Raw genomic sequence first — 14189 nt, forward strand, 5'->3', positions numbered from 1 at the left:
TCCACCACCTTCACCAGCCACAGTAAGGCCCCTTGACTTAGTAGAGCACTGGAAGCTTCCTTCTCTTAAAGGGGTAAGTCGCTCTTTTCTCAGGAGGTGGGGGACAGAAGTGAGTGGGAGGCTGGGCAGCAGCACTGCAGGAGGCACTGGCCTTATTAACCCATACTACTGTCTACAGGGAACATCCAGAAAGGGTCGAGGTTTATGGCCCTGCTTTCTCCAAAAAGACAAGGGAATTTGAGGACCGTGCCTGGCTTTCCGACATACCCTGAACACTCTAGCACCCCCTGGCCATGGGCCTCAGTATCCCTTTTATACTCATACTCCACATGTACATAAATATACTACACATACAATATGAACACATACTGCACACATACGCATGCATACTGTAACACTTCCCATGTACATTCACAAATATACCAGATACACAAACACACATATACATACACACACCCCACACACAAACACACCACATACACACCTCACACATGTACACAATCACACCCCACAGACTATACATGCATCCTATGCACATACACAAGCAAACAGACATACACTACACACACACATGCACAACCCACATGCACACACACACACACAAAACACTTAAATGCAGTACATACATATACCACATCCACATTCAAAGACTGAATATAGGCATTTTTTAAGACTGACTCTGTATCTAGAAGAATAAAGACTACTTGGGCTTGGAGGAAAGGAACTAAAGGGATTTATTTGGGTGCATTTTCACATTAGCTATCAAAGAACCTTAGTGCCTTTAAGATATCATCTGGCTCAATACCCAAAACAACTTTGAAAAATAATAATAAAGGGGACTAGGATTACCAGATGTTAAATAGTATTATAATAATATAATATCAGAAAGAAGACAAACAGACGAATGGAACTGAATAGAAAGTTCAGGAGGGAAAAATGATTTTATTTAGAAAACAAGAATGATTTTCAAGAAATTTTAAACTAAAGCCTCATTTCAAAAAGTTAGAAGAGGAACAGCTAATTCAGATGAAAATTTTTGAAGGTAATAAGGTTAAAATTGAAATTTATTTTTTTAAAAATAGACTTCAACAGTAAAACCACAGCCTCGTTCTTTGAAAAGACCAATAAAACAGAACTCTGGCAAAACAAACTACAAATAAACAAGTTTAGGAAAGAAAAAGGTAGCCAAGATACAAAGTTAATTCTTTAAATTATAAGAGAAAACCACTGCAACTCTACTTGTAAATTTGAAAGTCTGAGGGGAAAATGATGCTTTTCTAGAAAGTATTAATTACTAAAACTGATACAGGAGTTTGGAATTTTTAATAGATCACTAACCTTTAGTATTAGATAAAATGGAAATGGAAATCAAAAATCTACCTGATAAAATTATGGAAGACCCAGATAGTTTTAGAGGCCAATTCTATTAGACCTTCAAGAAACAGATAACGCCTAGGTAATTTAAATCTGTTTCAGAACTAGGGGGAAAAAAAAAACTGGAAGACTTGTCAGATACTGGACTAGGCAAAGACAAAAACCAGATAAGGTTAGCAACAGAATACTATAGACAAAAGGTCAAAGATAAAAATAAGAGTAGAAGTTAATGAAATAGAAAACATAAAGAAGATCTATTTCAAAAGTGACAAAACTGGGCCCACATTCTCCCAGTTTTGCCACATTCCCCTTTTAAAAGAAAAGCCAGAGGGCTTCCTAGGTGGCGCAGTGATTGAGAATCCACCTGCCAACGCAGGGGACACGGGTTCGATCCCTGCTCCAGGAAGATCCCACATGCCGCGGAGCAACTAAGCCTGTGTGCCACAACTATTGAGCCTGCGCTTTAGCGCCCGTGAGCCACAACTATTGAGCCCATGTGCTGCAACTACTGAAGCCCACACACCTAGAGCCCGTGCTCCGCAACAAGAGAAGCCACGGCAATTAGGAGCCCGTGCACCACAATGAAGAGTAGCCTCCACTCACCGCAATTAAAAAGAAAGCCCGCGAAAGACCCAACACAGCCAATAAAATAAACTAATTAATTAAACAAAAAAAGAAAAGCCAGAAATCTCTAATCTTTAATATAACATCTCCCAATTTTTAAATATTGGCTATTCATTCAAATTTTAAAAAAAATATTAAATAGGCCAAATAAAATATATCTGTGCCCTATAACTAACTTGAAATCTCTGCTAGGCCAATCTGACTTATGAATATAGATACAAAGATTCCAAATAAAGTATTAGCAAGTCAAATCCAGCAATATATTCAGGATACATTCCAATGGTATTTATTCCAGGAATGCAAAGACGGCTCAAATTTAATGAACATATTATAATGTGCAGGGGTTGGCAAATTATGCCTACAGGCCAAATCTGGCCAGCCACCTTCTTTTGTATAGCCAGTAAGCTAAGAATGGATTTTACACTTTTTAATGGTTGAAAAAAATCAAAAAAATAAAATTTCTCCATGGCCATAGAAAAATTAAAAATTTTTAAATTAAAAAATGAATTTAAAATATTTACAAAATGTATGGCAAATATGTATATATGTACAAAGAAGTCTTACAAATCTGTAAGGAAAAATAAATGTACCCAAGAACGTGAATAATCATTGCAAAAGAGAGGAAATGTAATTGACTAATACATAAAATACTAGTAACCAAAAAAAGAAAAAAAAAAAATCATCCCACCATTTCCCTTCAAGAAGTTCAAGCATTTGTATTCACAGATGAGACAACTAAGTTTCAGAGTTGTTAAATGAATCAGGTTGCTAAGGTAGTAAATAAACAGTGGAGAAATAAGAATCTAGCCAAAGAATCACTATAGAATGTCCTCTTTCACACTAATCTTCCTGCTCAGAGTAGTGAGGCTACAGACTAGTAGGACTGAGGCCTCCATGGTTACTGACACATTAAAATTCAATTCAACAAATGTTTGCTAAGCTAAGCACCTATGTTGTGCTGAGCCTTACACAGAGCGCTGAGCATATAGAAGTGAACAAGATGGCGCTTACAATCTGGTGGAAGATTGGATGAGTGTTACAGCAGAGGAAACATGGCAACCTCAGAAACACAGATTAACAGCTCACTTAGCATAGGGAGCTGGGCAAACCAAGATGAGAAAGGAAGACTTCTCAAAGAAAGTGACCTAAAGGATGATTCAGCCAAGCCAAGGAGGTGAAGGAAGGGTTACAGGTAGAAAGAACAAAACATGCAAAGGCCACAAAATGAGAGAAGCTTGTACATTTGAGGAACGGAACAATGGGACACGTGGCAGGGAACTTCGAGTGTGAGGGAGGGAGTAACATGCAAGACGGTAAACATCATATAGGGCTTCACATATTACTAAAGGAGCTTGGGCTTTATCCTAAGCGTAGCACAGTCGCTGAAAGATTTTAAGCAATTTCCCAAAAGGTTTTGCATTTTAGAAAGGTCACTCTGGCTAGAGTGATTTTAAAAATGGATTGGGAAGATGGAGAGGTGGCATGAGGGTTGGAATCTGAAAGTGCTGTTAGTTGAATTCTTTTCCAGGGGCCCACCAGAAAAAAAACACACATATACACAAAAAAACTAGTGTAGTAGCAGTAGGGATGGAAAAAGGTAGAATCAACAGGACTTGGTGGTTGACTGGAAGGTAACAGGCAAGAAATCCTGGCTTGAGAAATTAACTGTTCAGAAGTGCCCTTTACAGAGATGGAGAACATGAGAAGAAGCACTGGACTGAAGGGAGACTTGATGAGTTCAACTCTGAGCCTGCTAAGGTTGCGTTACTTACTTGCTGTCCAACTGAATATGTCAAGTGAACTGCTGAATACACTGGATATAAATTCAGGAAAAAATACTCAGGCTAAAAACATAGATTTAAAATTCCCGGTGAAGCCATAACATGGATAAAAGAGCACAAATAGAATGTTTAATGTGAGAAGAAGGCTCAGGAAAGAACCAAGAAGAATACCAACTGAAAAGACAGGCAGAGGAAGAAAGGCTAGAAACGAAAAAGGAAAGCCAGGCCGTGTATTAAGAAGGAGATAATAGTCAACAATCTCAAACACTGGTGAGAGGTCAAGTAGGTTAATAACTGAGAAGTGTCCGTTGGATTTAGCAACAAGACAATCATTGTTGACCTTCCATCCCAGAATAAAATGCTGGGAGGCAACAGCTCCACATGAATGAAACTGTACCAAATTCACTCCAAAAGGAAAAATACCCTGGGCTCAAAGCCAGAGAATATTCTTGGGTCAGGTTTTTTTCTTGTCCTAAATTTAACCAGCTGGAATGTTTTGTTAAGTGGTATTTTTTTCACTCTTGAAATGCAGGATTTGCCTTTTTAAAGTATGTCTGAATTTCATCTTCAAGGTAAAACACAAATCTTGGGTTAGTGGTTCTCTACAGGAGCAGGTGCTGGTTACTGTAAATACCACTGAGAAACTTTCATTTGTCTCAGATATAGAAGCCTTTGGTAATGTAAATACATAAACAGGGTCTAAGTGGAAACCAGGTTAAAAAATTCAAGATTTCAGGTAAGCTGAGAGACGTTGTTTCAAAATAGAAGAGAACAAAACCTTCACAAAGGAATATGAAATAGTAAGTTGAGTCCAAAAATAAGAGCCAAAGACCTGACAGAAAAGAAAAGCAGAGTTCCCTGTCTCTTCTAGAATGACTCAGTTTCCTTATAGTTATGTTGGAAGCCCTTTTAGCCTCTTCAAGAAGCACCCCTTTTCCTGACCTGATAATAAGCAGCTTGGCTTGGCATAGTCAAGGGCTCCAGAGGCCCTCAAAAAGTTTTCCAAACTTAAAAAACAAGATAAACTTCTGCCTCCTGCCAAGATGGAGTAACATCTTGGGACTGGATCCAATTCAGGGACTGGATTTTCCCTTTCACCTGAAACAACTAAAAGACTGGATAAAATATACAAAACAACAGCTTTCAAGATACTGGACATCAAGCAACAAAGGACGGTGATCTGAGAAACAAAACCAACAAGGTGAGCCCTGTGATTGCACCAGCTAGTGCCTGGAGAGACCAATTCCAAACCTTAAGCTGAGGAGGTCAGGAGGCCAAGGCAGCTAGAGTTTACAGGACAGAGCATCAGAGAGGAAAGAGCTGCACAGAGAGCTTCAGAGATCTGCAGAGGGTCTCCCTTCAAATCTTCAACTAAATGCTGATGAGCTCATAGGTGTTGGGAAAGTACCCTGAGGTTGGGGAAAGAACCACCAAAAAGGACTAGAGGGAATAATCTTTCCCAGGGTCTTATAGGACCAGGATTAGTTCTTATTCTCACCAGCCAGAGTGGAAAGACCTTCTAATTCATGGGGCATTAGGCAGGTACTCAGAAGGGCTTTACCTCAGTTGTGGGAAATAATTAGCCCTAGACTACATGATGCTCTGTTCCATCTAAAAAACCTTAAAAGCAAGACCCAAAAAGATCAAAAGCTTTCTAAGCAACTTAACTGCATCCCAGAACAAGCTCAAGAATATTGATAGAGGGCTTCCTAGGTGGCGCAGTGGTTAAGAATCCGCCTGCCAATGCAGAGGTCACGGGTTCGATCCCAGCTCCAGGAAGATCCCACATGCCACAGAGCAACTAAGCCCGTGTGCCACAAAAAAAAAAAAAAAAAAAAAAAAGAATATTGATAGAAATACAAAAATATCCAACATCCAACAAGGTAAAAGTCACAATGTCTAGTATCCAATAAAAAGTTACCAAGTATGGGACTTCCCTGGCAATCCAAGATTCCAAGCTTCCACTGCAGGGGGCACAGGTTCAATTCCCTGGTCTGGGAAGTAAGATCCCACATGCCACAGCGCAGTCAAAAAAAAAAAGAAAAAAGTTACCAGGTATGCAAAGAAGCAGGAAAATGTGACCCATAATGAGGAGAAAAATCAATAGAAACCAATCCAGAAATGACATAGATGATAGAATTAGTAGACAGCCCATTAAAATAGTTATCACAAATATATTCATATATGTTCAAGAAGCACTTTAAGAGCATGTTAACTAGAAACATGGAATATACAAAAAAGACCAAACATCTAGAGGTGAAAAGCATGTCTGAGGTGAAAAAATACACAGGATGGGATTAATAGCAGATTAATGTAGGAAAAAGAAAAAGATTAGTGAAAAAATACTCAGGATGGGATTAACAGCAGATTAATGTAGGAAAAAGAAAAAGATTTACTTGACATAGCAATAGAAGCCAACCAAAATGAAAGACAAAGAAAGAGAAAAACAAAAACAAAACAAAACAAAACAAAAAAACCCAGAGCATCAGTGAACTGTGGGACAACTTCCAGCAGTAGGGGATAGAAAATATATTTGAGGAAGTAATGGGTGGAAATTTCTCAAATTTGATGAAAACTATAAACCCACAAATCCAAGAAGCTCAATAAACCCCAAGCAGAAGAACCATGAAGGCGCCTGTACCAAAGCACATCATGATCAAATTGCTTAAAACCAGTGACAGAGAAAAGTCTTGAAAGCAGCAAGAAAAAAACCACATTATATACAGAGGAACAAAGATAAGAATGACGTTGGACTTACCCAAAATATGTACCAGAAAACAGTAAAGCAACAACTTTAAAGCAAAGAAAAAAACTGTCAACCTAGAATTCTTTACCCAGCAAAAATAACTTTTAAAAATGCAGGCGAAAATTTTTTCTCAGACTTACAAAAGCTGACTGAATCCATCATCGAGAAACCTGCACTACAGGAGATGCTGAAGTCTTTCAGGCAGGAGGAAAACAATACCATAAGGAAGTCCTGATCTACAAAAGGAATCAAGCGAACACCAGAAATGGTAACTATGTGGGTGCATATAAAAATGGGTTTTTTCTCATTATTTAAATCTCTTTAAAAGAACAATATAACTAGGATAAGGAACGATTAACTAAAAAACACCCAGAGCTCCCTGCATCCTGGAATAAATGGTTATATGTTTCCTTGTCTAAATTCTGATGAGGTAATTGCAAGAAGCAAACTCCAGGGAAGCTATTAGCAAGTTAGCATTTGCAGTCATGTGGGAATGTGGATTCTACTTATGGAAGAAAATAATATGGATGTGTTTAGTACAAAATGCAACAACCACAGCTGAGATCTGTGGCTCAGCTGGCTGACACTCAAGCTTGAATATAAAGCTTATGTAGGGCTTCCTAGGTGGCGCAGTGGTTAAGAATCCGCCTGCCAATGCAGAGGTCACGGGTTTGATCCCAGCTCCAGGAAGATCCCACATGCCGCGGAGCAACTAAGCCCGTGTGCCAAAAAAATAAAAAAAAAAAACAAAACTAAAGCTTATGTAGACCAAAGCCTTTTTCTGGATCAATGCACTGTGATGATGAAGTGTCTTCCAGTAGACAGTACCAGATCATACAGAGACAGAGGCCATGGCATCTAGAGATCCCAAACATTCTCCAAGGGAATTTCCTTGGGAACTAGGGGATATATTATATCTAGGTTGGTTTTACTGGAACTGGAACTGAGAGCAGTGGCATGTATTCCTTTTGCTTTCAGATTCTTACCAATCACTCTTGGACCACTTTTTCTGCTCCCACCACTTACTGAAACTGTTCACTCAGAAGTCATCATTGATTTCTGTATTATGAATATCACTTGCCTCTTCTCCCACCTTGCCTTAGTTTTCCTCCCACTTCTTTGAAAATTCCTCTAGTTTATGGCTCTTCCTGCCTCCTAGTGAGAGTGTGCTACCCAGTTGTGCCCTTCCGTCTCCCTCCTTCCTCAATATTCTCCCCCAGTGAGATCTCATCCACTCCTATTTTTACTCTCAGCTACTTGTTCTGATGACGACTCCTGGATTTCTCTCCAGTGCCAGGGCCCATGGCCACCTCTGCTCTGACACACTAACCAACAATCTCCTTCCTCTCTGTACTTACCCCCTCCCCGACAGCTCACCTAGACTGTAGCCCTAATTGTCTGCTCTCACATCTTTCCCCAGCTAGACTGTGAACAAGTCTAACGCAGTGACTGAGATGTGTCGTCTTAGTAGCGGCTACTGCCCAGCCTAGTGTCTGGAACACATTTTAAAAAGGCAAATCTTGCCAGGGAATTCAGATCCAAATCAGCATATAAAGCATAGACTGGGAAGAGTCAAAAATCCCCCTCAAATTAGCCCTTAGTCACACATAAAATGCACATGGTATTGTAAATCAAAAGCGGAACAGCAAATTCACCTTCCCCATCTTGCACTCCCTCTGGGATGTATTTTCACTGAGTGCAGAGCCAGAACAGCCCCCACTAGCTGCATTATTTTCTCTCTGTCACTCCCTCCCACTTGTGCTTCATTTTTTAGCCCCACACACTGACTGAATTTCCGTAAGTGAAAAGCATAGATAGCAAGAACTCCATTGAGAGACTTGATGAACGAATTCCTTTATCTTTCCTTAAACTGGTTCTTCCTTTGAACTGCACAATTTCTGATGACAGCACCTCACTGAATCAGGCTGAAAATTCTTTGACTCCTCCCACTCTCTCACTCTTTTCACTTTTCAGCTTCTTCTTAATCCTTCCTCTGCACAACATCCCTTTGTCTCCATTCCTATTGCCATCTACATTATCCAGGCCCTGGTCACCTCCTATCCTGACTCCTATGACAGCCTCCTAACTGGTCTTGCTGGTCTCTCTCCAATTCATGTTTCACTGCCATTAGATTAACATTTTCTTAAGCGCTACTTCAGTCCTATCACTCCTCTGTTCAAAAGCCATCGGTGCTATCAGATAGAGTCCTCTCTCTCCAGGCTGGCATTCAAGGCCCACAACTATCTAGTCACAAGCTATCCCCAGTCCTACATTCCACTCTTCCCAGAGAGGAATACTATACCCCTTGCCTATCCCCCAAACTTTTCCCACTTCCCTCCACAAACATCTCCACTTGCCAAAACTTAATTGAGCCTCAGATGGTAGCACCCAAAGTAGCCCTTCCTTCTTACCACTATAGCGCCTTCTTTGTACCACTCAGCTCACATTGCTAGTTATATGTACCCCAAAGAAAGGAGATATGTCACTATGCTTTTTATTCATTCGCTCATTCAGCACATATCATCGAGCATTTACAATGTGCCAGGCATTCAACCAGGTGCTAAAGATATGCAGTGAGGACAGATGCCAATCACAGAACTGATGGTCTGGCAGTGGACAAGCTGTAAACCTCACAGAGGTTATGAGAGGAAAAGGGAAAGAGGGGGACCTCACCATGACAGCGCTCAGAAAAAGCTCACCAAAATAACTACACACAAGCTGAGACCTAAAGAATGAGCAGAAAGTCACCAGGCAGAGGTAGGAAGAAAATAATTTTATAGGTTGAAGGAAAAGTATAGGGGAAGAAAAAGTCTGAAGGTAAGAGAGGACAGGGCTTATTAAAAGAACCAAAACATGCTGGAGCACATAGAATGAGGTGAGAGTGAGCAGAATTGGGGCTGAGGGAGACAAGCAGGGCCCAACCAGGTCACGGCCCTATCTGGTAAGGCTCATAAAACAAGCAAAAGAGGTTGGGTTTGACCCTGAGGGCAAGGGAGAGTTTTAAGGAAAGGAGTAACATGACCATATTTGCACATTGGGAAGATGGGAGAATGGATGGGAACAGTAAAGATCAGGGGTTGATGCGGTGATCCAGATGAGAGAAGATGGAGGCCTGGACTAGGGTAAGAGCAGAAGAAACAGAGAGAAGGACAAATTTGGATGCTATAGCCGATAGGATTTGGTGATTAACTGAACTCAAGAGGGCCATAATAGGAAAAGGTCAGAGATGATCACACAACGTAGACCGGTGCTTTGCACATAACAGGTGCTCAATTAATATTTGTGGACTGAATGAATGAACAACAAATAAATTACTGAATGAACAAATGTACCAATGAATGAGGGGCAGAGAAGAGTAAATTATTTTTGGAGATTCTTTCCAAGACAGAGCCATCATCAGAAGTAATATAAACGCAAGGAAAAAAATCTGAATTTGCTGGTTTACACCCTCCTTATATTAAACAGGTGAAATCTCATTAAGGTAAATTTAGGAGATGCAAAGCAACAGAAGAGCCTCAGATTGCTTCTGATGATGTTTCTACCATCCCAAATGCTGCCTCCCCAAGCCTCTACCTGACTGATGATCTGTTAGGATCAACAATAGCCCCCAACTTCCCCAAACCCTAGGCCTCTGTGCACATTTCAGAACTTTCCACACTCTTGAAATTGTTCTTCCAATGACAATCTAAATTGTTCAAAGACTCATTCATTCATTCATTCATTCATTCATTTGTTTATTGAATGCCCACTACATGCTGAAGCTATAAGCTGGGGCTGTAAGCATGACAACAACAGACACAGTCCCATCCCTCCAGGAGCTTCCAGTCCTCTTGAACATTTAAATTAGATCACTTATGTAGAGGGTGAAGTGTGGCTTTCTCTCCACTTACTCACAAAGAAGTCTCTTTGGCTGTGTATACACACGGACTCAGAAAAAACCAGAGCCGCCAGTCTTAGAAAAATATCATTTTCATAATGTAACATCACCACCTAGTGGTCTCAAACAACTTTACCATTTGATCCAGTAACATTTCTAGCTATATTCCTGGGAATGACTCTCCACCATCTCTCCAGAACATTTCCTTTCTCTATCAAGACAATCTAGGGGTTGATTCTCTAACATATAATAAGTACTCAATATTTTTTAAATAAATGTATAAACAGAAGAGCAAATTAATTTCATACCTTGGTACCTTACGGCAACTGAAAATTTACAATTTTTTTCTCCCAGGTTCTTCTGGATTCCAAAGAACCTCTAATCATTTCTATCTAAAAGCCAGAGGCATTTCTGTCCTTAGTTTAGCAAACAATTCCTTTAGGCACATTTGAATAAACTGATTCTTTTAAGGGTCACTGCCACCATGAATAAAACCCTGACTCCCTCCCACCAAAGGGAGCTTTCTATAATCCAAAAACAATGAAGAACAAAGTCTGTTACCCCAGATGTGAGGACCAATAGCAAAACAAAAGACATCTGGCTCTGCAAGGATGAGACTGTGGGCACAGAAGGTCTGAAGATGCTTTCACTGACTGCTTCTGCACACAGGTCAAACTGGGCCAGGTGTCATTGGGAAATGTGCTCAGAAAACCAAGGTGACACAAATAAAGTGGCCTATCCCTAGTAGAGATTGCAAAGTAAAAAAGAACAAAACAGGACTTCCTAGATGGCGCAGTGGTAAAGAATCCGCCTGCCAATGCAGGGGACACGGGTTCGAGCCCTGCCCTGGGAAGATTCCACATGCCACGGAACAACTAAGCCCATGCACCACAACTATTGAGCCTGTGCTCTGGAGCCTGTGAGCCACAGCTACTGAGCCCATGTGCTGCAACTATTGAAGCCCACGTGCCTAGGGCCCGTGCTCCACAACAAGAGAAGCCACTACAATGAGGAGCCTGCGCACCACAATGAAGAGTAGCCCCCGCTCTCAGCAACTAGAGAAAGCCCGTGTGCAGCAACAAAGACCCAGCACAGCCAATAAATAAATAAAATAAATAAATTTATAAAAAAAAAAAAAGAGTATACCTGCTGAACTGGGAGACTGGGATTGCCATATATACATTACTAATAAGAAAAAAAAAAAGAACAAAACAAACAAAAAAAACAGAATCTAGTTTCTTAGGAACAAAAGGCTCTCCAGACAATATTCCAACAGGCCAAGTCTTAAGTCCTCTTATCTGCTTAAGTGCGTAAAGCAGATCTCCAAGCGATCTAGGCCTCAAATCTCCTGATTCCTATGGCCCAGATGGTGGGAAGTGACAGTTAGTAACAGTTACCTGGCTCCTCCTCTCTCAGAACATTGGGAGGCTGAAGCAAAGGGTTCATGAGGGCTCCTCCCCATCAGTCAATTCTTTTCTACATGGTCTCATCCTTCCTTTCTGATTAAGATTGTCAGCTGTACATAAAGAGAGGGAATCAGAGAGGCATCAGAACAGTGGAGAAGAGACAAGGACTCAGGTTCTAAGCCCAACTTTCTTCTCTTGCTAGCCTTTGATTTCTGGCAAATTACTTAACCTCTCCAGCAAGGCTTCCAGGTACTGTTGTGCAGGTTGTGGACCAACTCTAGATGTGTTACTCACACTGTAATCACCATAGATTTGTATATTCATTAAAATAATTTTTTAGCAGATAGTAGTAAAGTGTCTTAAAGGGTCCCTTTTTTCTAATTCATCCAAAGGCCCCTAATGGGCTATCATCAGCAATGTATTCTGAGCCTGAGTTTCCTAAAGTATAAAACAGAGACAATCCACACCTATCTACAGAGTTGGCCAGAGAACCAATCAAAATAGTGGGTATAAAGTGCCCTGAAAACCATAACATGGTATGTTGATTATATTTCCCTAAATTCTTTGTGATTATCCAAATTTGAGGGACCGGCATAACAAAGATGAAGCAAGGTGCAGCCTACAATATTTTTTCTCTCTTCGAAAACAGAAGCAAAGGCCAGTATTCAAATAGCAAATATCTTCTCACCCAAAATATATCATGATTCAAAAGGTAACTTCATAATAACCATCAGCACTTAAATGTATTGGCACTTAAAGAATGTACCAGTTTCTGGGAGTTGCCTTACTATTGTCAGACCTTCCCTTCTCTGAGTCTTCAGATAAAATGAGCAAATTAAAGCTAAGCCCTGCCCATCCTCAAGCCCACTACTGACCACTGGAAATCAGGTTTGCTCAGGAGGACAGATCTGAGGGTAGGCAAAGGAGAATTGGAAAAAGTTGTAAATTTTTGTTAGCCCAAAGAAGTCACTCTGCAATGTAATGTACATTTGAGAAATAATTATTTTCAGAAAAACAGCCCACATAATGCCTCTTGGATTCCTCTCACCATGAAGATTCAGCTAAGTATAGTTCAGTATAGTAACACAAACGATGTCATATAATTTTGATTTGGCTTGGAAAAGATGAAGAATGGATAGACAGCAGTTTTAGCTTTCTAATTTGGTCTATTTTGAGACAATGTTAAAAATAGGTGCAACATTTAATCTGCCTTTCTTGTACAAACTGTACTTAGGGTAGCCAAATAATTGATGAGGGGTAAGTTTCTCTTTATAAAGAGTTCTCAGGCCCAGTCCAGAGTTCCACTTCTAGCCTCACAGTGCAAGGAGCTCCACAAACAGCTCTCCAGTGAAACTAGTGGAAATTATTTTAATTTGTTTAAGTCTCTGGAAATGGTTCTAAGTTCATACAACAAATTAAGAAACATTTGTTCAAGAAAATCTACAAAATCTCAGTAAGAACTGCAAGAGTCTCCGGTATGTGACCCTAGGCCTACTCCCTACCCCTTTTCCCCCACTTCAGTGAGATGACTCTACTCCAGACTACTGTAGCCCAAGGACACAGGGCTCCCTCTCTCCCTAGTTCCAAGTCAGAGGGCTACTTTCCAGGGGGGACAGAATGTCATTATTTCTCATCCTGCCCCCAGCTACCTGTTGCTGAGACTAAGTTCTGGTGAGTACAGCCCATAGGTAGAGTCTCTCTTCTTCCACCCAGCCCCTAATTGTGCAAAGGAAGCTCAACCTTGGGTACAGAGCTGCTGAGAATACTGGGGCCCCAACTGCCCTTTCCTCAACTCATGGGGCATGGGGCCCAGGCTTTTATTACCCAAATCTAAGATACTGGGTACATGAGAGTTTCATTATATTATTCTCTTTCATGTAATTTTGATATGTTTCTATACTGTAAAGTTTAAGGACAAAAACATTTTTAAAAATCCTTCCAAAAACCAAGTACAAGGGACCCTGAGACTCTGAAATTGTGAGTCTTTATGAACATCACTGAAATTTTCCTGCAGACTCAGTAACTTGCAAACTGGATCCTTAGACTCTTTTAGGTTAATATGAGTCCTCTACCACACACAGGCAGACTACACATAACACACATCACAATGAATGCTACTTGATAATGATGGAGATGCCATCCTCAGAATAAACCACTTCCACAGAATAAGAGGAAAAGCAAAGCAGTAAGGGTTCCCACAGGCCAAATTCATCTTCCTATAACTAGAAAGCTTTCAGTTTCAGAAAGGAGAAAAAAGTGACCCAGAAATGAGAAATGAGCCTTTTGATAAGCAACAGCTGTGTTTAATCACTAAAATTATCCTGGCCCTAATGGAAGAAAAACAATCTAAGTTAGAAAGGGGTGGGGCTTTTTCTCCCTCA

The 14189-nt window shown here is 40.5% G+C and overlaps 1 protein-coding gene across 2 annotated transcripts in view; it reads right to left on the reverse strand.

The window, feature by feature from the left end:
• RGS3 (regulator of G protein signaling 3) overlaps window positions 1–14189 on the reverse strand; it is a 141081-nt gene that overhangs the window by 126308 nt on the left and 584 nt on the right. For both annotated transcript variants that reach the window (XM_057724643.1, XM_057724646.1), the window contains exon 2: window positions 11800–11918. In XM_057724643.1, coding sequence (XP_057580626.1) covers window positions 11800–11848 — 49 coding nt within the window. In that variant the 5' untranslated portion in view covers window positions 11849–11918. The remainder of the gene's footprint in view (window positions 1–11799; window positions 11919–14189) is intronic.

Source organism: Hippopotamus amphibius, chromosome 2 (genome assembly GCF_030028045.1).
Source record: "Hippopotamus amphibius kiboko isolate mHipAmp2 chromosome 2, mHipAmp2.hap2, whole genome shotgun sequence".
Taxonomy (NCBI): Eukaryota; Metazoa; Chordata; class Mammalia; order Artiodactyla; family Hippopotamidae; genus Hippopotamus; species Hippopotamus amphibius.